Source organism: Heterodontus francisci, chromosome 18, assembly GCF_036365525.1.
Source record: "Heterodontus francisci isolate sHetFra1 chromosome 18, sHetFra1.hap1, whole genome shotgun sequence".
Taxonomy (NCBI): Eukaryota; Metazoa; Chordata; class Chondrichthyes; order Heterodontiformes; family Heterodontidae; genus Heterodontus; species Heterodontus francisci.
In genome coordinates this window covers 29,977,622-30,005,054 of record NC_090388.1, presented here as the reverse complement: position 1 = coordinate 30,005,054, position 27,433 = coordinate 29,977,622, and the positions used below count along the sequence as shown (strand labels likewise).

The window sequence follows — 27,433 nt, the reverse complement described above, 5'->3', positions numbered from 1 at the left end:
GCTTGTAAGGGGTGCACAGGGTTACTGCTCCTTTCAAGGCCAACTGGAAATTCTGGACTCAATGGGACCTATCTTTTTCCGGTAAGTTATTCCTGGATTCACAGTGGGACATTCAGGGTCTAATGGCTCCCTCAGGTGTACATATCTCCGTGATGGCCATTATACTTATTCCCTTCTGCCTCCTCATTTACATAATCCATTCAACCAGACATACAGCAACAATAAAAAGGTTACTTTGTACACTAACAGAAACAATCGAGGGATAAACTATTGGTGTTTATGGTGCATGGCAATGTTGTATTTGGGCTACTATGTAACCTTTCTTTGTATCTCACTGTAGAAAAATACGTACAAAACTGTTAAAATAGTTTGTAGTCTACATCGTTTCTTCCTTCCAAGAAAAACTCCTGGGTTTTTAAGTTGCCACGAGTGAAATCATTTGCAATTATGTGGGGCCCACTGAAAAAAGTAAATAAAATTCACAAGCAAATACATATAATGTTAAATGATTACAGAGAATTGTGTATTTTAAATTAATATATTCACGAAAAATAAGCAATCTCCTCTGACTTGAAAATTGCTATTGCCCATTGAAAGGTCTCACCAGGTGCTGTGATCAGCTGATGTTACTTGCTTGTTTTGGAGGCGCATGTGACTGGTGAATCATAGAGAAGAAGCAGAGAGAGAGAGCGCAGTTGAGTTTATAGAGGGCGGAAATCCGTGTGCAGTGCTCAAGCGGAGCGCCATGGCTTTATTTTCTACGCTGTATTGTGCAGTCACATTCATGTTTTTATTTGCTACTGTTGAAGAGATTAGCTCGAAGAAGCCAAACATCGTTTTGATCCTCACGGACGATCAGGATGTTCTGCTGGGCGGAATGGTGAGAGGAGTCGGTAGTTGGGTGGGGGCAATGCGACGCCTTGCTGGGGGAGCGAAAGAGAGGAGTGGCTGTGGCTTGTTTTAAAGTAACAGAGATCTTTTTTGCTTTTTGTGATACTTGCCGTCAATATCATTAGGCCTGGTTCAGTTATCAGCAAAATCAGGCCTGATGGCAGTGCTAGGCCTGGCTTAGGGATACAGTTTAAAAAAAAAGCTGGGTGAGGATAGCATTTTTGTGACTTAATATGCAAATTTGTCAGTCAGCTTAAAGTATATTTTCTCCAATTAAGTGTAGAAAATAAAGGGCATAATGATCCTTTTTCTTAATCCTCAAACCAAACAGATCAATTATTTATTTCTGAAAAATACTTTTCATAATTCTGCAAAAGTACATTAGCTAACAGTTCAAATTTGACAGCACAGTTCAATTTCGTTCAGTACAGTGTGTGGCACTCTTGAGGTGCCTCACTAAACTTACAGTTGCAGGTTATTGTTACAATATATATTTCATGTCAAACATTTTCTGATACAGCCTAAGGTGATTTGCATGGGTTCCAACCCCCTTGTATACTATGGAGGGAGGGCTGTAGACTGTGGTCTAATCAGAATTATAATGCATTCAAGCTTGAACCTTTTGTTTTCTGCAGACACCCTTGAAGAAAACCAGAAAACTTATTGGAGACCTTGGAATAACCTTTAATAATGTGGTGAGCTGTCTGTTTTTTTCTTGAAATAAAATTTTAATTTGAACGTGGTAGTCTGGGAACCTGCTGTCTGGGAGGAATTCAGTTTTTATTTTTGGGATGTTATACAAATATGGTTTTGTTGGTGCAGATTTAGCTTGCTTTCCTTCTGCGTTGATACCGAAGTGCTTTCTTGATTGGAATTTTGCCTGTTTCAGCTTGATCTGTCTGATTTACCAAATTAAAACTTGTCAAGCTCAGATTATGAGTTTTTAAATGGTTGTTACGGAACTAAATTAAGCAAAACTCATGTTAGATGCTCATTATAGCAATAAGTTTTATACTTTAATAAAACTCATTTGAAAATAATGCAGTATGCATGATTCTAATATGTTTTTTGTGTTTTTACATATGTTATATTTTCTTTCAGTATGTGGCCAGCCCGTTGTGCTGTCCCAGCAGAGCCAGTATCATGACTGGAAAGTATCCACACAATCACCGTGTATTTAATAATACACTAGAAGGAAACTGCAGTAGCAAAGCATGGCAAAAAACACAGGAACCTAACACATTCCCAGCTATCCTGCAGCGTCATTGTGGATATCGGACTTTTTTTGCAGGGAAATATTTGAATGAGGTAACATTGTTTTTATTGGTGTTGAACTTTAGACTTAATGATAAGTCAAACTTATTCCTCCTTTGTACTGCTGTTTAGGAAAATTCTAGGTATGATTGTCATCTGAAATGCAATGTTCTGTTGGAGGCTTTTTAATCGATTTTATTTTGAGTGGCATTGTCAGGTTTTAAAGACTGCTTTTTTTAAAAACTGGCTGTAATCTAACGATGCCTATTATGCCACGGCCTTTGGTACTGGCACAAATTGGAAGGTGAAGTAAGAACAAAATGCTGGAAATATATGTCGAGTTAGTCAACATCTGTAAAAGTAAGACTCAACTAGCTATTCAGCATCTATTTATAGTTTCATTTCAAATTTGCAGCCGTATTTCTCTTTCTTTATGTATGAATAAAGATAATCTGGGATGAGAGGGTATCGTTATGTTGGACTTTTGCATATTGGGAGAAGATTGAATTTGGTGAAACTGGTATTTTAAGGCAAGATCTAATGAGGGTGCAAAATTATGTAAATGAGATTATTTCCACTTGCTGAATTGGCAACTAGGTACAAAACTTTGGGATTAGTACAAGAAACAGCAAAAAGTCAATTATTTTAACTTTCAAATGAAAGAAGTCATGATTCCCAGCTACCTGTGATAGTTCAACTGGTTGCATTTTATTAAGTACACCTAATCATGTGATTTCTCTTTCTCTTCTCTCTCTTTTCCCCCCCCCCCCCCCCCCCCCCCCCATTTTGCTGACCTTGCTTTTTTGCTGTCCTTGCCATGTCTCCATTTGTTTTGATGAGATAGGATCTCCAAAAATAGAGCAACTGCAGTCAAAAATGAATGTAGCTTTTATCAAGTGTCTGTCTGGAAGATGCACCAAAGTTAGTCTGATGTGATCTGCTTGTTAGTGAACAACTAGTGTACAGAGTATTCTTTTAAAAAGTAGCTCCCTACTTTCAAAGGGGCTGCCCTTTCTTAAAGCAAATAAGACATTCATGAAACTGATTTGCTGAACAACACCAGGTTTATTTGAAACTTTCTAGATAGTATTTGGATTTTAAAAAATATATATCATGTAAGGCACTATCGCCTTTTTACAAAGGGATTGTAACAAAATATATACAGTGATATGTAAAACTTGCTCTCCCTCCTTCCCTTTCTCCCTTCTGCCAAATGGGACTAGATACCTCCACATAAGAGGGGGAGGAGTGGTAATGGAGAATAGAAAAATAGGAGCAGGAGTAGGCCATTCAGCCCTTCGAGCCTGCTCTGCCATTCAATGCGATCATGGCTGATCATCCAAAACTCAGTAACCTGTTCCTGCTTTCTCCCCATATCCCTTGATCCCATTAGCCCTAAGAACTATATCTAACTCTTTCTTTCTTGAATATATTTAATGATTTGGCCTCAACTGCTTTCAGTGGTAGAGAATTCCACAGGTTCACCATTCTCTGGGTGAAGAAATCTCTCCTCATCTCATTCCTAAATGGCTTACCCTTTATCCTTAGACTGTGACCCCTAGTACTGGACTCCCCAGCCATCAGGAACATCCTTCCTGCATCTAGTCTGTCCAGTCATGATAGAATTTTGTAGATTTCTCTGAGATCCCCTCTCATTCATCTAAACTCTAGCGAATACAAGCATAATTGACCCAAACTCTCCTCATACGTCAGTCCTGCTATCCCAGGAATCAGTCTGGTGAACCTTCACTGCACTCCCTCCATAGCAAGAACATCCTTCCTCAGATAAGGAGACCAAAACTGCGCAGACTACTCCAGATGTGATCTCACCAAGGCCTTGTATAATTGCAGCAAGACATCCTTGCTCCTGTGCTTGAATCCTCTCGCTATGAAGGCCAATGAATGAATGAATGCTCCTATTATGTAATTTCAAAATATTTTCAGAGTCCTCCCCTTGTAGCCGAAGAGTGGTAGGTAGTATCAGGCAAAACTATTCATTGAACTGGAAATTAAAATTTTGCTGCCTGGTAAACAGTTTAAGATCTCATGGTTACTCTTTGTGTATTGCTTATTCCACAGTATGGATCTGAGGCTGCAGGTGGCATTGAACATGTCCCACCAGGATGGGATTACTGGTATGCTTTGGTAAGTGTTTACAAGGATTTCTCAGTTGACCTGCAAACAGCTGCTAAAATGTGTAATTACCATAATTCTGAAGATTAAATTGGATAGATGCAGTAGGAATTATGCAGAATTTCCATTTCAAATAATGTTCGGCCATGTACTGATGAGTTGATGCTTTCAGTGTGCAATTACCATATGAAATATTTTTTGCATTTGTTTAAATGTAGGGTCAGATGTATTTTCTACCTAAAACCATGAATGCAAAGTACAATTTAAAATAAATTGCCCTTCTTCTTCTTTGGCCTCCTTATCTCGAGAGACAATGGATAAGCGCCTGGAGGTGGTCAGTGGTTTGTGAAGCAGTGCCTGGAGTGGCTATAAAGGCCAATTCTAGAGTGACAGGCTCTTCCACAGGTGCTGCAGGGAAATTTGTTTGTCGGGGCTGTTACACAGTTGGCTCTCCCCTTGCGCCTCTGCCTTTTTTCCTGCCAACTACTAAGTCTCTTCGACTCGCCACACTTTAGCCCCACCTTTATGGCTGCCCGCCAGCTTTGGCGGACGTTGGCAACTGACTCCCACGACTTGTGATCAATGTCACAGGATTTCATGTCGCGTTTGCAGACGTCTTTAAAGTGGAGACATGGACGGCCGGTGGGTCTGATACCAGTGGCGAGCTCGCTGTACAATGTGTCTTTGGGGATCCTGCCATCTTCCATGCGGCTCACATGGCCAAGCCATCTCAAGCGCTGCTGACTCAGTAGTGTGTATAAGCTGGGGATGTTGGCCGCCTCGAGGACTTCTGCGTTGGAGGTACGGTCCTGCCACCTGATGCCAAGTATTCTCCGGAGGCAGCGAAGATGGAATGAATTGAGACGTCGCTCTTGGCTGGCATACATTGTTCAGGCCTCGCTGCCATAGAGCAAGGTACTGAGGACACAGGCTTGATACACTCGGACTTTTGTGTTCCGTGTCAGTGCGCCATTTTCCCACACTCTTGCCTAGTCTGGTCATAGCAGTGGAAGCCTTTCCCATGTGCTTGTTGATTTCTGCATCTAGAGACAGCCTACTGGTGATAATTGAGCCTAGGTAGGTGAACTCTTGAACCATTTCCAGAGCGTGGTTGCCAATATTGATGGAGCATTTCTGATGTCCTGTCCCATGATGTTTGTTTTCTTGAGGCTGATGGTTAGGCCAAATTCATTGCAGGCAGCCACAAACCTGTCAATGTGACTCTGCAGGCACTCTTCAGTGTGAGATGTTAAAGCAGCATAGTCAGCAAAGAGGAGTTCCCTGATGAGGACTTTCTGTACTTTGGACTTTTCTCTTAGACGGGCAAGGTTGAACAACCTGCCCCCTGGTCAGAGGACTTGAACGCATGTGAAAGCAGCAGGGAGAAGAAAATCCCAAAAAAGTGTGGGTGCGAGAACACAGCCCTGTTTCACGCCACTCAGGATAGGAAAGGGCTCTGATGAGGAGTCACCATGCTGAATTGTGCCTTTCATATTGTCATGGAATGAGGTGATGATACTTAGTAGCTTTGGTGGGCATCCAATCTTTTCTAGTAGTCTGAAGAGAAAGAAACCCCTTGTAGCTGGCATTGCTGTGTATTATAAATGTTTCTTTTGTATCCATTGTATTTGTTTAGGGCGGTTGGGGGGATCTTGCAGGAACTCAGTATAATGCATTGCTGACTATTTTTATCTTTTTGTTAGGCAAAGAATTCAAAGTACTACAATTACACACTTTCTGTTAATGGAAAACCACAGCATCACGGTCAGAACTATAGCCGAGATTATCTAACTGATCTTCTAGTAAGTAATTTCTGCGTTTCATTTGTTCATAGTGAGAGATATCTCATGGATAAATTTGAACAGAAATTTAAGCAGACTGTTCTAGTTTCTTGCCATGCTAGCGCATACAGACATTTTTATGGGAGCACTTCCATTGGGTGATGGATATTATAATTCCGACCTCCCCAGATCTAGCTTTCTAGTTCAGTCCTAAGTTATCTGTAAAATGTTTTGGATAATTATTTCCCTGTGTCTAGCATACTTGGAAAGAAACAAATAGACATTTGTACGGTGCCTTTCACAACTTTCTGGGTGTGCTAAAATGCTTTACAGCCAATGAAGTACAATAGTAATGTAGGAAACATGGCAGCCAGTTTGCACACTATGGGCTTTCAGCAATAGCAACAAAATAAATATGTTGTAGCAATTGGGTTGAGAGATAAATGTTGGTGGGATCTGCAAGTGAACACCCCTGCTTTGATTATGTGACATATACCAAAGAGGATAAGCAGGGTTTCTTGTGTGTTATGCTAGGCCCCCACCTGCCAAGAATGAGGCACATTAATTTTGTCACAAACATTGATTTTTAAACTGTTACTGGAGTGAAGAAAGGACTTGTTAAACAGATCATCTGTGGCTGGAAAAGACACTTGCATATTAAGTGCTTGGAAGGACAAAGCAGCCATTCCCTGATACTCAACCCACATGGATCTTGATCACCAAGTATTGAGAGTAAGAGGAGCATTCCAGAGACTGCTAAGGTGATACAATCCAAGACATGGTCAGACCAGTTAGTCACATGACTAACCTTGGCAACCTGGGTTTTTCTGAATTTGTACGAACAATTTGAACTCAGTCTGTTTGCTTTTGAACTGACGATCTCTCCTGTCTGCTCCCATTTCTCTCAAGCCTCTGAATCCACTGAAGACACATGAACCCCAAGAGAGAAAAGTCTCATACAGTGAACAAGGTTTAACAAAAAGTGAGATCTACTTACAATCAAGGACTCTACAGTGAGCTCAAAGAACCATAACAAAAACTCTTCAGATATTGCCTCACACTTTTCCACTTTGTTTTTCTTTTTTCTGTCTCTATTTGCATGTGTGTATCGTGTATCCATAGGTATCAACTGAGTTAGAGTTTAAGATTAATAAATTTCACCACCTTTAAACCTAAGAAAGACTGTTTATGCTGGTTTCTTTGTCTTTTATAATAGGAAAGTGGTGAACAAGGATTCACCAAGGGGGAGCTAAAAACAGTGTTTAAAATTAAACCCTGTTATGGTAAGACCAGGTAAAGGCTGAAAGGGAACCCTAGATACCTTCCTCACTGGGTTGTAAGTGTCAGATTTCAAACGAGACATTAAACCTTTTGATTGGCCAGCACTTCCTCAGTACTGCACTGAAGTGCCATCCTAGATTGTGCCCAAATCCTAGAGTAGAACTTAAATACACAACCTTCTATTTTGCAGATCTACCACTTAAGACCAACTACTGTAAATTAAAAGTCACACTTTAAATTCCATAAGAACATACGAATTGGGAGCAAAAGTAGGCCCCTTGACCCTTTTTGAGCCGGCTCCACCATTCAATAAGATCATGACTGATCTGTTTGCATTTCGAATTCCACACTCTCATCTTGATTCCCTTGCTGAACAAGAATCTATCTACCTCTGTCTCTAAATATATTTAATGACCCGCCTCCACCACCTTCTGAGGCAGTGTTCCCAAGTCACACAACCCTCAGAAAAAATTTCTCCTCATCTGTCCTAAAAGGGTGATCCCTAATTTTAAAACAGTGCCCCCTAGTTCTGGACTCTCCCTCAAGAGAAAACACCCTGTCCACATCCACCTTGTCAAGACTGTTCAGGATATTTTAAACTTCAGTGAAAACAAGCCCAGTCTGTCCAACCTTCCCTCGTATGACAACTTGTTCATTCCAGGTATCGATCTAGTAAAAGTCCTCTGAGCTGCCTCCAACGCATTTACAATCTTCCTGAAATAAGGAGACCAAAACTGTACACGGTAGTCGAGATGTCTCACCAATGTCCTGCATAACATCCTTACTTTTATTTTCAATTCCTCGTAATAAAGGGTAGTGTTCCATTTGCCGCCTTTATTACTTGCTGTACCTGCCTACTAACTGTGACTTGTGCACTAGAACACCTAGATCCCTCTGCACCTCTGAATTCTGCCATCTCCGTTTGTTATACTCTGCTTTTTTTATTCTTCCTGCCAAAGTGAACAACTTCACATTTTCCCACGTTCTACTCCATCTGCCAGATTTTTGCCCACTCACCCAACCTATCTGTCGGTCTGCAACCTCCTTATGTCCTCTTCACAACATACTTTCCTATCTTTGTGTCATCTACAAATTTAACCACCATGACATTGCTTCTCTCCATCTAAGTCATTGATATAAATTGTAAAATGTTGAGGCCCCGTCACAGACCCCTGCAGGACTCCACTCGTCACATCCTGCCAATCGGAAAAGGACCCAATTATGCATACTCTGTTTTCTCCCAGCCAGCCAATCATCTTTCCATGCTAATGTTACCCCCTACACCATGAGCTCCTACTTTGCACAATAACCTTTTATATGGCACCTTGTTAAATGCCTTCTGGAAATCCAAGTACAGTATGTCAACTGGCTCCCCTTTATTCACAGCACATGTCACTCCTTCAAAGAACTCCAATAAATTGGTTAAACATGATTTCCCTTTCATAAAACCATACTGACTATTCCCGATTTACCACAAGTTTTTTTCTAAGTGCCCAGCTATAACCACCTTAATCAATTCTAACACCTTCCCCCATAGTTACCTGTTATCTGCCGCCGCGTCCCCCCACCCAACTTCTTGAATAGAGGGGTTATATTTGCTACTTTCCGGTCTGATGGAACCTTTCCAGAATCTCGTGAATTTTGAAAAATTAACACCAACACATCTACCTCATTAGCCACCTCTTTTAAGATCCTGGGATGAAGTCCATCAGTAACCAAGGACTTGTCAGCCTGTAGCTTCATCAGTTTGCTCAGTACTTGTTATTAACCATTCAAGCATGCATTCTTTATACTTTTTAAATCATCACTTTTTTTTTTTATTCATTCATGGGATGTGGGCTTCGCTGGCCAGGCCAGCATTTATTGCCCATCCCTAATTCTTGAACCACTGCAGTCCATGTGGGGTAGTCCACAGTGCTGTTAGGAAGGGAGTTCCAGGATTTTTACCCAGTGGCAGGAATGGCAATATAGTTCCAAGTCAGTATGGTGTGTGACTTGGAGGGGAACTTGCAGGTGGTGGTGTTCCCATGCATTTGCTGCCCTTGTCCTTCTAGGTGGTAGAGGTCGCGGGTTTGGATTGTCACAGATCCGTCCAAATGTATCCCAGGCCTTTTGTCGTCATCCTGGTTTTCTTTTTCTTTTCCTCCCGACTCTCTCCCCTCCCCTTTTCCATCTTGTGTCTTTCCATAATGTGAACAAATGAAAAATCTGAAGTGGAGCAATATGCTGTCAGCTTGGCAAGAGTTTGGTAGCAGTGCAGTTCAAGAAATCAGTACAGCTGGATATGTGCAGGTCTAATTTGATATAGTTGCTGTAATCAACTGGAGTTCTCGTGACTAGTAAATTACCAGAATCTATGCAGCATTTAAATTTAAGTAATTAGAGGCACTTGCCCTGACATTGCAGCTATTCGAATGCTGCTTTTTACGACCAGGTGAGAAAAAGGTCTAGGGTTCCCTTTCAGCCTTCACCTGGTCTTACTGTAACAGGGTTTAATTTTAAACATACTGTGTTTTTAAGCTTCCCCTTGGTGAATCCCTTGTTCCAATTATAAGGCAAAGAAATCAAAACAAACAGGCTTTCTTAAGTTTAAAGAAGAAAGGTTGTAATTTATTAAACTTAAACTCTAATTTGGTTAATGCCCACGCTAGCATATATCCTGGATACACACCTGCAAATAGAGACAGAAAAGAGCAGAAGAAAAATAAATTGGAAAGGTTTGAGGCAATATCTGAAGAGTTGTTACGGTTCTTCGAGCTCACTGTAGAGTCCTTAATTGTAGATAGATCTTGCTTTTCGTTGGGGCCCAGTATTCTTCTTAAACTTTGTTCGCTGTAGGAGACTTTTCTCTCTGGGTTCATGTGTCTTCAGTGGATTCAGAGGCTTGTGAGGAAGAGATGGGAGCAGACAAAGAGATCTTAGTGCAGGAGCAAACCGCTTTCTGCCCAAACTGTACAAGTTCAAAAAATTCAGGTTGCCCAGCAGGTTAGTCGTGTGACTAGCTGGTTTGGCCATGTCAGTTTGTGTATTTGACCATCTTAGCAGTCAACCTGGAATGCGAGCTCCCCCCACCTTCAATGTCTAGTGATCAAAAGTCCATTGTAGATTGTATGTGTCAGGGAATGGCTGCTTTGTCCTTCCAAACACTGTCCGTTAATTTGCAAATGTCTTTTCCAACCACGGCTGATCTGTTTAACAAGTCCTTTCTTAACTCCAGCAACAGTTTAAAATCATTGTGCCTCATTCTTGGCAGGTCGGGGGCCTAGGCCTGACACTGCTACTCTTAGTTCAGGGGAGGAGTCATTGACAGCTACCCCTTCCTTTTCCATTGTTTTGGGTCTGCAAAATGTATGGCAGCTGTCGCCTTTTTGATTTTTTTTTTTGGGGTGCTGTTTGATTTGTCTTCTCCAGTATTTGTACACCTTGACCTTTTTGTTTGACAGTTTACAATTCCAGTAACTTCAGTCAGCATATTCTAACCTTTATGCTTTCACTTGATAGTCAAATGTTTCATTGGAGTTTTTGGAATACAGAACCAAATATGTTCCGTTCTTCATGATGATCTCTACTCCAGCGCCACACTCCCCTTGGACTCCTGCCCCACAATATGAAAAGAGCTTTTTGGATGTTAAAGCACCAAGAAACACTAACTTTAATATACATGGAAAGGTACTATATACTGAATTTTGGATAGTAGTGCTTGAATGTATTAAAATAGTTATCTTCCTGTTTAATCCCAGGTGTGACTAACTTATTTTTGCTGTATATTTTGTATGATATTAACTATATATACAGGCCAAAACCACTTGGGGTTAATGAATGTGAAGCAAAGTGACATTAGGAATATCTAGTAAAATTTCATCAATTGCTGAAAAATAGAAAAAGTTAAATTAAACTACTCCTGGTTACTTTTAGTTGGCATACTGTGCAATTACACATCTTGAGTAAAATATATGTTTTAAAACTCTGATCAGTTCAGACCAATGTATTTACAAGCCTTACTTGCTTATGGAATTCAAGTAGTCTCAGCTGAAGGCAACTTGTTAAATCACAGTAATGTCTGTTGTGATTTGCAAGCTTGGGCTGTATTTTTTTTTCTTGAGCTGATGCAGCATGCTTTCAACATTATGGCATGGGAGAGGGACAAAAGACAAGACCTTGTCAGCTTCACTGCATACACTTTAGCCAACTCCATGGATATGTATCATTGTTAGCTTGTGTTAGTCAGCTGCATAAAATAGCAGTGTAATGAAGATGTAAATATTCCAATTTAAAAAATATTTGAAGCCACCTGTAAATGCAGAATATGCAGATGACTCCAATTTCCATCAATGAGCTGATTTTTTTTTTTTAATATTTGCTTGTCAATTTACACTTTTTTTTTAAATCTTCAAAGGATAAACATTGGCTAATCAGACAAGCAAAGACTCCCATGACCAACTCTTCAATTCATTTTCTGGATAATGCTTTCAGAAAAAGGTATGGCTGTTTCTCATTGACTTCATTTCTTTTTCATTCATTTTACTCTCTTTAAAAACCAATATGTGGATGTTTAGTTCATAATCCTAGATTATTTTTCTTAGATGGCAAACACTGCTATCAGTGGATGATCTTGTAGAAAAAGTTGTAAAGAAACTTGATGCAGTCAAAGAGCTAGAAAACACCTATATTTTCTTTACATCTGATAATGGCTATCATACAGGTAAGCAATAATACTTTCTTTATCTCCTGTTCAGATTAGTTTTATTTGAAGCTGATTAAATTATTTTTCTACATTTTGTGTATGACACCCATTTTGTTAGTGCTGTCAGAATGGATTACAAACCCAGCCTATTAAAATGACCAGTATTCTGCTACCAATTTCTAGAAATAACCTAATTTGTGTTGAATTGTTGTACAACAGGCTAAATAAAGACCTCTTGCATGGCAGAATGTGATGCTGTTCAGCATTTACTATCTGATTTTTTTTAAATTGTAGTAAAAGTTTGCATTTATCAGGATTTTTAGTAAGGTATTATTGAATAGAAGTTGAGTGCATGTAATTACCAGATTGTAGTTGATTCTGCAACAATTGGTACAGTATATACAATTTTATAATTGCCATGTACTTTCTCTGTTCATCAAAGTACAGGTAGGGTTCAACATTATTCCTTCATCTTTCAAAAACCAAGGCAATCAAGCAAACTTTTGCAGTAGCCATCTGTTTGTACAACCTCCTAGCCGTTATAAGAACTTCGATGTTTAGAATCAGTCATAATTCTCTACTCTAATGCTTGTTACTTTATTGATATGCTAAATACATGATGTCCTGAAATTGCTTCCTGTAATAATACAGGATTGTGAGACCAACTTTTTCTTTTTCTGATAGAACAATTGTGTTGTATCTGAAGTGAAGAATGCATGGCACAAACACAATGAGATGCATTTCTGCTATAGTAACATCTTTTTAATGTATTTTAGGTCAATTTTCTTTGCCAATTGATAAACGACAACTATACGAATTTGATATTAAAGTGCCATTGCTTGTGCGAGGACCTGGAATCAAATCTAACATGAGTAATAAGGTAATTGTACCAGACTGATTGATTCTTGTCTGAATGGTGGGTGGAATAACTATTATAGGAATAGTCAGTTTTGATCAGATTGAGTCTAGACAGAAGATTTGAGACTCTGATTCCTGTCTAAGATGCTCTAGAAAGCAAGGTTGATTTAGATTCTTTGGCAATTCAACTCCATTTAAAAGCAATTCTGTATAACCACCTGAAATGTACTTTATCAACATATTCTGGAGCTGTGTACATAGTCTGATCAAGTATCTAGTCTTGGGAGTTGTTTCCTAATGTGATTTATTATAGTGCATCAATTATGATTTCAGTAGAAAGTTTCACTTCTGTTAGCAGCTTGTCCTTCAGTAATGCACAGAGCTCTTAACATTGAAGAAATGCTGTGAAGAAGACTTGTGTTCAGCGAAACAAGCAAGCCTATTTTAAACACCTTAAGAGCTAAGTTTTGTCTGAATAATAATGCTACACCACTGTCTATTTTTAACCCCAGGATCCTTTTAAATACTGAACATTTTTCACAGCTTTCAAAATCCACCCGTTCTTCTAATGCCACTCCAATTCCATTGTGATGTAGTTGTTTGAGGTTTCTTTCGTTACTATAGCCTGATGAGATGATAATTGCATCCTCATGCAAATTGTTTTATCCAGCACTCTTAACTCCGAAGATACACAGCACCAGTCTTCTCCCGACAACACTATCACTCAATGGAGCAAATGCAGCAACTCATGTTTAATTAATATTCAATGCATGGTGGTGGGGATTGAAATGAAAAGCTGAACTCATTGCTTCAGATCGATTTATGCTAGCTATTGATCTCTGAACCTTTAGTGGAAAATGAGAGAGTTTTTTAATGTTTGTATAAAATGATTAAGACTTTTGTGGCAGTCTTTCTAATGAATTTAATTTCCTTCTGCAGATGCTTGTAGCAAATATTGACTTGGCTCCCACATTCCTGGATATTGCTGGTTATGACGTTAACAAGACTAGAATGGATGGCATGTCTCTCTTCCCTCTGCTGGTAGGTTTTTGTGACTGTGACCATGTGTAACTATATGTTCATGGATAATGTGTTATAGGTAAGAACATATAAAAGTAATTCTCAAAGTGGCTGTTGTAATTTCATCAGATTTCATTTATTTCAGATCTCAAGTTTAATTCTAGCTCCAAATTATTTTCAACAATGTGAAAATAAGATGCAAGGTGCTAATAGACTTGACAAAACGCTACTCTTGTAATCACTAAAAATTTAAGTCTTGTGTTAATCTCATTTTTGCATTATATCTGAAACTCTTACTGTATAATCAATTTCACTTCTGTCCTCAGAATGGTATGCCACAAAATATGACTTGGAGGACTGACTTCCTTATAGAGTATCAAGGAGAGGGACATAATAGAAGTGATCCTACCTGCCCTTCATTGGGGCCTGGAGTCACAGTAAGTATTACATTTTTTCAATTTTGGATGCTACAAAATTTCTACCAGAAAACTGCAATACAAATTAAATACAATGCACATTCAGAAACATTATATAAAACTGATTTTAAGTTTGGGTGCAGCTGCATATATCTGGATAGTTGATTTCCAACTTTATATGTTGCTACTTTTTTTTTTTTTTTGCAGTGATTTTGGATGTGCATTGAAACCATTGCATGATTAAAGTTTAAAAGTGAGACTCTTCCAAAGGGTTTGAGTTTGTATTTAGTGGAGTATAACCACAGCCCTGTAGAAAATGGCACTCCGTGCTCTGATTTCCCATGCTCCCATAGCATTGTAAATTTGCGGTATTGGTGCTGTCCGTGAGCCTGTCCACGTGTGCAGGGCTTTTTTTTAATCATAGATATGCTTGCAGTGTGTAGTTGGTCACAAAACACCCGTTTACTAACTGTAGCTCATGTTTCATTGATACCTGTAGCTGAAATTTATCAATCTATTTGGTTATAGCTTTATTGTCCCAGACTTTAGTGCTGGACTGCCATCCTGAAGTTGCATTATTGAGGTGCTTTTTTTTTTATAGCCAATTTTAAATCTAGAGAAATTCTATAAACACTTCCACACAGCATTTTGGATTATTTCATGCTTTTAATCTGCAAGGTACAGGTTAGGTGGTATTGAGTCAATGACATGAAAGTATATCATTACACCATTTAGATTAATGTCTTAGTTTTTTTTATTTGTTTGGTGGATGTGGGCGTCGCTGGCTATGCCAGCATTTATTGCCCATCCCTAATTGCCCTTGAGAAGATGGTGGTGAGCAGCCTTCCTAAACTGCTGCAGTCCTTCTGGGTGTAAGTACCCCAACAGTGCTGTTAGGAAGGGAGTTCCAGGATTTTGACCCAGCGACAGTGAACTAATGACTATATAGTTCCAAATTAGTTATAACTAATCTCTTGGTACTCGTGAGAAAAGACTATTTGAAATTCATGTAGGCTTTTATGGTTTAATCCCTGATTTTACTCTATGCCAAACTTTTCCTACAGAATTGTTTCCCTGACTGTGTTTGTGAAGATGCATATAACAACACCTATGCATGTGTAAGAACCATTGCAACTCCAGCTGACTTGCAGTATTGTGAATTTGATGATAGTGAGGTGGGTGAAGTTAAATTTTGTCTTTTTAAACTCCCTCCCTTACCCCAAAGTCTTGGATTGTGCCTGTTTTGAAAGTGATGCTCAGCTTTCTCCCATTTTCTATTTGGGCTGGATTTTATGCAGGCAGCAGGGGGGTCCCAGCACCAAGCGAGAAAGACGAGAACCCCACCTCGCCCGTTTTGGGGACCCCCCAGCTGTATTTTATGGCACTTGGGCAGTTAACTGCTTAGCACCGGGGTTCCTTTCCCTGTAAGGACAGGGATCCTGCCTCCCCAAAGAGCATCCAGCAGCCCAGCAGAGCAACTGGGCACAGTGGCCACTGCTGGTACTGCAGTAGGCCTGGGATCAGGAGCAGCCATGGAGAGCCAGAGGACGGGTAAGTGGGGCTGGTTCACTGGGGCCAGTCAGGCAGGCCCTGGGTTGGGGGGGAAAATGTTGCCTTCAGGGCAGCCTTTACTGCCGGGGGGCCCTCCTGTGGGCCACAAATTGCCCAAGCAGGAGGAGGGGCCCCCGACCCCAGCTGGCATTGAGGCTGTCTGGTGTTACTGGGTGGTCGAGGCCGGTTTGCACCCCCTTCCCCTGGTCCTCAGCCATGAGTAAAATTCTACTTAAGGGCCTCAGTTGCCCTCTGGGTGGGAAGGCAGTCCTCTCCATTCTCTGGACCTGACACAATTTGATGGCCATCCCCCACCTCTGCTTTCTGCTTCACTGCCCGTCTCTAGAGGGCTGATTAAAATTCAGCCCTTTGTCTTCCAGCCGAGTTGTCAGCTGGACAGTTAAATACTAATTTGGAACAAAATTACATCACCTTTTGTATTGCAGCAGTGCTCCTAATAGCTGCCCGAACTTTGGTCATTGAACTGGCATGTAACTAAGGCAATATGTGCCGCTAGAGGTTGTGATCAGCTACTTCTCCGGCTAAGGTTCTGTTGTCGTTTTGCATGTTCTATTTATTTCTGACTGAAGGCTAGCATGCAGTTTTTGCATCACTGGGTCTGTATGATTAGACTTGATTCTGCAACATGGAGGAGCCATTGTTGTAGCTTGCTTCATGGTTCAGTTATTATGTCTCAACTATTTGTTCTGCGATCTACTTGCTGTACTTGACTCCAATGAAATCAGTCTTCATAGACTCCATTCTCCCCTCTGACAAGTGCAAAGAGCTCATAGATGCCTTTGGATGGTTTTAATCTGAGAGACAATCAGCTGCCTCTGCCCTCCCTTCCTTCCTCTGACTGACAAACTGACTCCATCCCCTTCCTTGGCAACTGTTGAGGCTGAACCACACTGTCTCAATCCTGGGGTCATGTTTGACCACATAGGCGGTCTTAGTGATGCCATGAGAATTTCCACCTTCTGTAACATTGTCCAACTCTGCCTCTGCTTATCTACTGCTGGAACCTTCATCCAAGCTTTTGTTACCTCTAAACTTGACTCTCATTGTTTGAATGCACTCTAGTCCCACATTCTACCCTCTGTAAACCGAAAGCTGCTCTGTGTCCTTACTCACAAAGCCCTGTTCACCCATCACCCATCTGTTCACTGACCTACATTGGCTCCCAGTTAAGTAACAGCTTGGTATTTTTTAAACAAATTCTCATCCTTGTTTTCAAATCCCTCCCTCTTGCCCCCACTGCCATCTCTTTAATCTCTTCCAGCCCCACAACCCTCCAATATCTGCGCTTCTCCAATTTGGGCTCCTTGAGCAGCCTGATTTTAATTGCTTCATTGTCGGTGGTCATGCCAGCAGCTGCTAAGGCCCTAAACCCTGGAATTCTCTAAACCTCTCCAACTCTACCTTTTTGCCTCCTTTTTAAAGCCTGACCAAACTTTTGGTATCTGCCCTAATATCTCCTTATGTGGCTCGGTAGCACATTTTGCTTTATAATCCTGTCAAACACCTTGGGACATTATATGTTAAATTCTTCATAGCTGAAAGACTGGTAGAGGTGAAAAAGGAGGTGCTGTGGGATGCAAAATAAATGTTTTTAACGTGGATGGTATACTTGGCCTAAACTCAATTGTGTAACAAGAATGCTGCATCCTTGTTCATGCTATTTTTTTGAGTTGTGATTGGCTTCAAAGTATAAGCTGAATATGTTAGAACCAGTTTTCTATACTAAATTGGGCCTCCTTTCAGGCAAAACTACCTTTTGAAAAAAATCTACAATATTACAAACACTTAGGGAGGAAATGTACTTCTAAACATTAGTTGGTTTCATGTTACTTGTAACAGTCCTATTATTCATGACCATTGCAAGGTGATGGGACAGGGTACAGAAAGAGATTGAATGAATATGAAATGTACACAATTGTCCAAATGTTTGTGGCCCTATTTCTAAAAGAATCCCTAGAATATTCTAGTTATAAATCTACCCTTAAATTGCAATTTACTGTTAATGGCATATCAGGTTTAATGTGCCTTCATTCTCCAGGTTAGAAATCTTGGCAGGCAAAACAAATTCTACTTGTTAGAAAGAGAAGCTTCCAATTGTTCAGTTGATCATGAGGTTGCCTAAATGATTTTTCTTCTAAAAGCCATTGATAAATTTGCAATGCATTATTACTTGGCCATAAATGCACATCAGTTATTATCTCATTGCAGTGATGTAACAGTTGCTATTGGTCCCTTTTGAAAGTGAAAGGTATGAGGTATACCAACTTAATCCCTTCCATAATCTTGAGGTTTTTCCTATTTAGGTGTTTGTAGAAGTCTATAATCTAACCTCTGACCCACACCAAATCATAAATATAGCCAAGACTATAGATCAAGAAGTTCTTGAGAAGATGAACCATCGTCTCATGATGTTGCAGTCTTGTTCTGGATCAACATGTCATACGCCGGGGATATATGATCCAAGGTAAGAAGAAATTTTGGACATTCCCTAATGCACACCAATGTAAATGCCATATGTCCATTACTATCTTGGTGCTTATACTGTGACAAATGTGAGTTGGTAGTAGCTTCCCTTAGAGCAAGGAACAGTCCTAGTACGTTAGCAGGGATGTAGCCAGTCATGAGTTTTGCCTCATGCACGCATCAGTCTGCCTCCAGGTATCTGGGAGAGCCAGACAAGTGTGAGGATACAGAGGAGGAGTAGAAGTTGAGAGACTCCTCTTTGCACTTCCATCACAGCTTTGGCAAGAACATTTGTTTTTTTTAAGTGCAACATGAGTAGAGACTCTTTCTAGAAAGCGGCACTTTATTTTTGTCTTGAGTAATGCTGTAGAAGATCAATGGGCCTTGATATAATTTTTGTGTGTGTGAAGCTATGGTCATTGAAGTGGCAAGGTCGTACTAATAAATTGTATTCTTTCCCACCATATTTGTATTTTTGACCCTATCAATAAGCATACTGCAGACTATAATTGCTTTCATCATGGATCAGTAGACTGCTTAAAGATATTAACTTATGCAGTTTCACTAAGTGGCTACAAATTCTTTGTCAGTAAATGGATTTCTGCCTGCCCAAGACACTGACTATGTTTTGTATGACTGCCTTTACTTTCAAACCTTTTTTCCCTTTTTGTTGATTTCAATGTGAACCAAACCATTCTCCTTCACAGTACTCCTCTGTGGTACTGTGTGCTCTGACTTGTAGACATTATGGCCCCTCTGCTCCCAAGCATGCCTGAGATTTCCATCCTTGGTCCACTTGCCTTAACAGCAACATCTGGAAGGTCGCTTTCTTAACACTCCACTCCACCTCCTTTTCTGCCTCCTTCATTTGCCAGTGCAGTTGGCAGTTCCCAACTGCTTATCTAACATTGAAATCTACCTGAGCCAAAATAGGTGCAGAGCTAAATGGCAGTGAAGCTATCCTGCAAACACCTGCAATGTCCTACACCTTGACTCATTGGCTACCACCTCCTGGCTAAGCCCTGAGGTGCAGAACCTTGGTATTTGCTCACCCAGAGTGTGTAGGTTTAGTATTTGTATCACCTGTCTGTTCTTTATTCAGATTAACAGGTTACTTTTTTTTTCAGGTACAGATTTGACCCTCAACTAATGTTCCATCATGGACCTGGTGCACCCAAGTTATTCCATAGAACCTTATGAGGCCTTTATATCAACTGTCATCTGTGATATAACTTTGTTCTTTGTGTGGACTGACATGAATCACTAGGAATTATATCTATCTTCCTGCCACACCCCTCAACCCAATGCAAAAACATGTTTTCTTGTTTAAAAAAAACTTGCCTTTTGAAAAGTAATTCTAAACATTTTAATATAGTTTTATGTATTGTAGTTCTAAATTGCAGTATTTATTTTGCAAGAACTATTGTCTTTATTTCAAAAGAACCTATGCATATAATTGTTTGACTGAGGTATGGCACTGAACAAATAAATGATTTAGGTTTTTGTTTTCCTTGCATGAATTACCTGTCAACCAGCAATCAAAGCTATACTTGGTGGGTACTGAATGACCTTTTCCAAGTGGAGTCCTTTTGCTACTTGCTGTTGTAGCATGATCTAGTAGTGTCTCGCATTTCTGTAACTATGAATTCTAACCAGACTTCACTATAAAGATACTACAGGAATCTTGTGCACAGCATAAAAAAGTGGATATTTAAGACAAATGGAGCCCTTCTTGTTCAGTGACCATCCAGCCCAGTGTGATGGGGACTTTGCTCAAATGTGGGCTTGTGAAGCAGGTAACTGGGATGAAACTATTGGCTCAAACTGAGATTTATGACTAATCTTCATTCTCTGCCTCAAAATAGAGCAAAATATTGCATCAGGGAAGGTTGGTTTTCAATTTTCTAGATGCAGTCTCTTGGATTAGGCTTGTGAACAATGCAAAACTCATCTGATTCTGAATGTATAAGTGCATGCTACCTGCTTTATTTTTAAATTGAAATACTCTAAGACCCTGGAATGACTTGTAGACACAAGGGTATCAATTTTTTTTTTGTTGCCTCCAACTAATTTGTTTTCACCCCCAACCATAGGTTGTTAACTTGGCTGCTATACCACTATTTACAAGGCCAGGTCGCGCTGTGTGTGTCACGCTCTCGCTCCCCCCACCCCCCTGATTTTTTTTTTTAACTGAGGGCATACTGTGCCCCAATTCACATTGGTATCTATTGGCTTGATTTGTCTATCTTGGTGAGGGATTTTGAATATACAGGGTTGCCCTGCTATCATGTTTAATTCCAATGTGCATCCTTCAATAGCGTAAAATTGAGGAAATAGCTTGCCAGTAAACACCTTCTACTAAAGCTTGTTGACATTCTTCAGCAATGAATGGTGCACATCAACATTTATATAATTCTGTTTGATCTAGAAATCATTTCTATAATTGAGTTATACCATTGTAAAATTTTCACCAGATGAAAGCTTTCTTCAATTTAAATGTTTTGTTGGTTATGAAATGAAGCTCGCTTTTTCAGTGGTATTGGGTTTAGATATTGCACTGAAGGATTTGAGATCCTAGCTGTATAATTGATGTTTTGAGAAATTATGTTGCTGGAGCTGTGCTCTTATCTTCCCAGCTGAGTATGTGATAGATGTGAAGTCAAAGTGGCTAATGGTTGGTAGCAAAATATGGCTAATATAGCAGCTATTATCTAACATCCATGCTATCTACCATATATTGTAATGACCAAGGCTATTTTTGTCTATCAGCTGTTGGCTTATTGATCAATTGTCCTGTCTTAACCACTTCATATTGTATCCTGCAATGTTGAATCATCCACCAGAATGTCTTGTCTTTTATTCAAAGATGGAATTATTCAATGGTTTACACTTGTCAACCATTTTTCTTACAGTATTGTGTAAGGATTTGTTTATGTTGTGTAAAATAAAAATTATGGGTGGAATGCTGAAACAACAATGAAATTGTCTGAAGGGCAAACAAAACCACAAACTGTATTTCACTGGCATAAGTGTATTTAGAGTGTGTAGTTGACAATGCCTCTAGGGTAGCACGGGGCTATAGTCTTATTAATGAGCATTAGTAAAGAGGTTTAACTAGCAACACTTGAGGACTAAGGTCTGCTTGTTGCCTGGTGTATCTCTTTAAACCTACAACAAATAAGCATGCACTTAAGAGCAAGCATTCAGTTTAGCCTGAATATAAGGATTTTAAGACATGTACATCAAAATTGCAGTGTTAATTATAAATCTTTGTATTTTCAGTGCTAAACTAAAATTTTTTTTTTTAAAACAACAAATTATGTAGCTTGGATAACAATTTGTGTAAACTTGATGTTACTAAAGAGCTTCAGATTCTAGGCACTTGTATTGCTGATTTTTGAATTGAGATTTATTTTTTCCCAAAGATTTAAGTGCCCTTGATTGTACTTTTGTGATATGTGAATATGATGGCTCAATTCAATCTTGCAATTATTTAATAAACTACTTTTTCAATTTGAAGTTGGGATTTCTTTCCTTCCCCCTATAGATCACAGGATCTTAATCTTTCTATCGGGAATAGACATGTTTATCACTCTAATCATGTTAGGGAATGCTATTTGTTCAGGGCACCTCCATTACAAAACTGGTATATCATTTAGTTCCCAACACAATACTAAATAAAAGCAAAATACTGCAGATGCTGGAAATCTGAAATAAAAACAAGAAATGCTGGAATCACTCAGCAGGTCTGGCAGCATCTGTGGAAAGAGAAGCAGAGTTAACGTTTCGGGTCAGTGACCCTTCATCGTCAGTTCCGATGAAGGGTCACTGACCCGAAACGTTAACTCTGCTTCTCTTTCCACAGATGCTGCCACAATACTAAATAATATTGACACCAGACAAAGTAATCATGCATGGAACTTAATTAATTTGGAGGTTATTTTGGTATGTACCTTCTCTAATAGGTGTACTGGCAAGCAGTGGCAAGACTGTTTTTCTCTCCGTTTGTATGGAAGTGGGGGGGGGGGGAGGTGCACAGTGGTTAGCACCACAGCCTCACAGCTCCAGCGACCCAGGTTCAATTCTGGGTACTGCCTGTGTGGAGTTTGCAAGTTCTCCCTGTGACCACGTGGGTTTTTGCCGGGTGCTCTGGTTTCCTCCCACAGCCAAAGACTTGCAGGTTGGTAGGTAAATTGGCCATTATAAATTGCCCTGAATATAGGTAGGTGGTAGGGGAATATAGGGAAGGTGGGGATGTGGTAGGAATATGGGATTAGTGTAGGATTAGTATAAATGGGTGGTTGATGGTCGGCACAGACTCGGTGGGCCAAAGGGCCTGTTTCAGTGCTGTATCTCTAAATAAAAAGTAAGCACTTTAGGTATTGGCCATATAGTTGCCATTTTTTTTTTCCCACCTGCCTGCTGTAAAACCACTCCAAGGCTGAAAGCCAGTACTGAACCACTTCAGAAAGTGGTTGCCCAATTAACTATTCCAAGTGGATATTATACATACACTAACGTTATACCTTGTAAAAATAGTTATGCTTTCCTTTTAGAATGTATCTTCAATGTAGTGTGAACTTAGTTTGGCAAAAGCCTTGTCTGAACATTGAGTTTTAAATTAAGGGAAACTTTCAAATCTGTGTACAGTAGTTGCAGTATATTCAGAAGTATAGAGGACTCAAACTTTGAATACTTTATTTTCTGGATTTTGGAATGATTATAAAAAGCAGATGAAAATAACTCTGCATACCAGCTTATTAATCTTTGGAATGAAAATTACTCTGCAAAAGTTTTGATGGCCTTGCAATACATTCCAACAGTAGAACTGATACATTTTTTTTCCTGTGCCCAAGATTTCCCAAAGTGTTTTACAGAGTATTACGGTTGAGTTATTGCTGTTTTTGTAGTGAAATGTGACAGCAAATGAAATCTCTTTTGGTGATGATCAAGATACCTGTTGGTCAGAAGAAATATACTCAAATGTTGCTGGGAGATCCTTCACATCCAGCATAATGAGAAAGGGTATTTACTTTGTCGTCTTCAAAGCCTGCTCCTGCAAGAAAGCCACAGTACCACGAGTGCTGTAAAGAATCAGCCTAGATTATGTGCTCAACTTCTGGAGTGGAGCTCAAACACACAATTATTCTGAAATTACTTGTAAAAGAGAATATTTTGAGGAAATTGAAAGGTGATTGCCTGACCTTATGGACATGCATTACTGTCAGTTAGAATACAAACTTTCTGTTTTGAGTAAAGGGAACCAAAGCTTCAGCAATTTAAGAGATTAATCCACACTCCTGATTCCTCCAATCTTACTGCATATTTTAAGTTTGTTTGGGTACTGGGGGAAGTTTGAAGAAATTGTATTGCAGATTCAACAAAAATCAGTAATATCTTCAAATAGCTATTATGGCCAAGTGAGGAGAGGGTCACAGTCGTCCCTTTTGTCTTTCCTCTTACTTGACCACAACACAGTTTATTCCTTTTTAAACAGTGGTTGTATTTACCACCTCAGTGAGTCTTTTACCTTTAATGTGATTGGTTCTTTCACAATCAGACAGGTTTTCTTGAGTTTAAATGAGAGGTAAGTTTATTATGCGCAACAAGCTAAACCCAATCTGAAGAAAATTTTTTTTAAAGCTACACATTCACACAAGGATCATACGCACACAAATAGAATGGAAGGTGGGTTTTTTTGGTTGGATTAAAGTCAAGAATAAATAAGTTAAATACACATCTGGTGCTTCCCTGGCTGACACAATATTATTGTAGCAACAATGGTAGTGTGGAAAGTACATTTTATAACTAGCTACAGCAATTTAAAACTTCAATGAAGTCATTAAAAAGGTCAATAGATAATTCATTATGAAATGTTAAAATTTTGGCTATTAGAGTTTTCAGTTACTGAGTGGGTGAGAAAAGACTACTCGACTATTTTCAGAAGGCATTTTTTGGGGAAATGATGCAACACTATATGCTAGTCAGACCATGCACATAGGCAATTATAAATAGAGAAATCTTTAGACAATGATAAGATTGCAATGCCCTTTCTACTGGGCATTCCAATATTCTGAGCCTGAAGCAAATCTATTGCTATGCCTCTAAGTGATACCAGCAGCTGTGTGCATGTAGTAAATAGCTAGCTCTGAAACGCTGCAGTAAGTTTTGAAGCTCCAGTGTACTTCCCACAGGGCCTTATCAACCAAAACAGTGGTGACCCCAGCCCTCACTCACTACACCGCAGTTCTTTTCTGTCATCCACTGCAAAATCAGCCAGGGAGCTGAGGGACTACAATTGCCGTGATGGATGTCGTCTTCTGCAATGTATCACACTTCATCAAATGCAACCTGATCCTTGCTGGGCAAAGAGACAGGGCCATCAACTGAGGGAAACACATGAGTGAGAAAGGAAAAGGTTATGGTGAGAGCGTTGAAAGAATGTTGGGAGGAAGCTCGTGTAGAGCATAAACATGGCATGGATCATTTGGGCTGAATGCCTGTTTTTATACTATACACTCTCTCTTCCCCAGTGTGTAGGGGGCTGCTGATTGTACGTTGGGAGATTGAAGGCGCTGTTTAAGGACTCTAACGCACTTAACATGAAGAGTTTCACTTTCTAACTGCAATGCCAAACAAAGGATCCTACATGTAAACTCTGAACAGCTGGGAAGTTCCAATGACACACTTGTCCTTCATCATTCTATCCCCCTGCAGGAATGGACCAGGAGGCAGATGGATCCGGGAGGACAAGGCTTGCCTCCGAAACTGTGGCTGATGATAGGTTTGTGGGGAAACGGGAGATGGCTAGTGTCTTACAATACATCCCCAATAAAGTTGTAAAAGTTGTGGTGATGTGCTGTGCAGGAAGGGCTCAGCCTAGACTTGGCAGACATGGAGCCCACATAACCTGCACGTGCCCGAGTCCAGAGATGAAATTTTACACACACGCTCAAACCTTCTCTCAGAACTTTTTCATATTGTTTAAACTGAAAGATTATATGTGCTAAAGAATGTACAAATAGATTAATTTTGTGTCTGTTTTGTCTGGTGCAACATGCTGTGTCTCTTAGCTGCCCTTGTGCAGAATCCTACTGTAATCAGGTTTCAAGTTTAACTGAGATATTCTGTATAAAGTGAATAAATCTGTAAAACCAGCATATGCTATTTGGGTCAGGCTATCGAAACTTCTGTCTTGTTTCCCCTTTCCAGTTCAGTTTCTATGACTCCCTCTCCAACCCAGTCATCACTTTTTTCCCCAGGACCATATTATCTCTGAAATCAGCAGCCATTTCCTTTTAACTGCAAACCTTCCCTCTTTAGTATGGGAGTGGAGCCATGGAAAGTGGTGGTGATCTGATTGTTGAAATTGTGTGCTCTGAACTAGGTACAAAAATTGCTACCTGTGACATCAATATTTCCAATTCCTTGTTGTACAAGATATCTCTTACAACATATCTCTGATTTGAAACAATTTCAACAACTACATCTGGATTTCCATTGCAATTAAGTGTTCTGATTGTACTTTTCTTCTGAACTAACGTTGCATGGCACGTTCCCTAGCAGTAGAGCTAATCTAATTTGGTGCTATGGTTGTGGTAAACCAGTTAGTGGAGCAGGAATTCCTGAAAAAGGGCACTCAAACCAAATACAACCATAATTTTTGGGCCCTCTGACGATACTCGAACCAGCACATACCCTTAAAGGGCAAAGATTCCACTTGTGTAGTTAAGCAACCACGGTGAACAAATGAGGAAATGGACAGTAATAAAAACAGAAAATTGTGGAAATAATCAGCAGGTGTCACCATCTGTGCAGAGAAAAACAATTAGCATTTTGGGTTGATGACCTTTTGTCAGAACTGGAAAAAATTAGAGTTGTAACAGATTTTAAGCAAGTATTTGTGTGGGGGGGGGGGTGTTGTTGGGGGTAACAAAAGGGAAGGTCTGTGATAAGGTGGAAGGCAGAAGAGATTAAATGATAAAAGGAATGATGGTGCAAGGAAAAAGGAGATGGTAATGAGAAAAGTAAAGAAACAAAAGATGGATCTAGAGGAGGTGTAAATGGCAATAGCAAAATCATTACCAAAAGCTGCTGTCTGAAAAAATGGGGGCAATGGTTCTGATCTGAAATTGTTGAACTCTGTTGAGTGCAGAAGGCTACAAAGTGCCGAACAGAAAAATGCAGTGCTGTTCCTCAAGCTTGCATTGAGCTTCACTGGAACGGTGTAGAAGGCCTATGACAGAGAGGTCAGAGTGAAAGTGAGGCAGCGAATTATAATGACAGGCTACTGGAGCTTGGGGTCATGCTTGTGGATTGAATGCAGGTGTTCTGCAAAGCAGTCACCCAATTTGCATTTGGTCTCCCAGTGAAGAGGAGACCATATCATGAGCAGCAAATACAGAATACTAAACTGAAAGTAGTACAGGTAAATTGCTGTTTCACCTGGATGGAATGTTTAGGGCCCTGAAAAGTGGGAGGTAAAAGGGCAGGTGTTACATTTCCTGTGCTTGCATGGGAAGGTGCCATGGGAAGCGGGGTGACTGAAGAGTGGACCAGGATGTCACAAAGAAAATGGTCTCTTCAGAATGCTGAAAGGGGTCAGGTGGGGGGCGGAGAGGGGAAGATGTGTTTGGTGGTGGAAACATGCTGGAGGTGGTGCAAAGGGCAGGATGGTTTGTTAACTGTGGAGGCTGGTGGGGTGGAAAGTAAGGACAAGGGGAACCCTATTGTGGTTTTGGGAGGAAAGGGATGAGAGTGTAAGTATGGGAATTGGAACAGACACAGTAGAGGGCTCTGTCAACCACAGCTGGAGAAAAAGGAAACATATCAGAAGCACTGGAATGGAAGCTGGCATCGTGGAAACAGATGCGACTGAGATGGAGAAACTGGGAGAATGGAACAGTGTCCTTACAAAAGTGGCATGAGAAGTAGTATAGTCAAGGGAGCTGTAGGAGTCAGTGGGCTTATAGTAAATGTTGGTCAATAGCTATCCCCAGAAATGGAGACAGAGAAGTTGGCGAAGAGTTGGAGATGAACCATATGAATGTGTGGGAAAGGTGGAATTTGGAAGCAAAGTT

General features: G+C 40.1%; 2 protein-coding genes across 3 annotated transcripts in view; one reads left to right on the top strand and one right to left on the bottom strand.

Annotated features, from left to right (window-relative positions):
* Positions 1-27,433, bottom strand: part of tbc1d30 (TBC1 domain family, member 30) — a 155,199-nt gene that overhangs the window by 121,013 nt on the left and 6,753 nt on the right. The window lies entirely within an intron of this gene.
* On the top strand, positions 650-21,872 carry gnsa (glucosamine (N-acetyl)-6-sulfatase a). The gene is made up of 14 exons (XM_068050468.1): positions 650-880; positions 1,527-1,586; positions 1,993-2,199; positions 4,225-4,290; positions 5,982-6,080; positions 10,842-11,009; positions 11,737-11,819; positions 11,924-12,042; positions 12,801-12,904; positions 13,822-13,923; positions 14,229-14,339; positions 15,383-15,493; positions 18,194-18,354; positions 19,481-21,872. The coding sequence occupies exons 1-14, from the start codon at positions 746-748 to the stop codon at positions 19,551-19,553; spliced, it is 1,599 nt and encodes a 532-aa protein (XP_067906569.1). The 5' UTR covers positions 650-745; the 3' UTR covers positions 19,554-21,872.

Bases quoted from the DNA above. Each gene is read 5' to 3' on its own strand.
- gnsa (XM_068050468.1), top strand. From the start codon at position 746: ATGGCTTTATTTTCTACGCTGTATTGTGCAGTCACATTCATGTTTTTA. The intron at 2,200-4,224 runs GTAACATTGTTT...CTTATTCCACAG, and splicing joins CAGGGAAATATTTGAATGAG to TATGGATCTGAGGCTGCAGG. The intron at 13,924-14,228 runs GTAGGTTTTTGT...TTCTGTCCTCAG, and splicing joins TGTCTCTCTTCCCTCTGCTG to AATGGTATGCCACAAAATAT.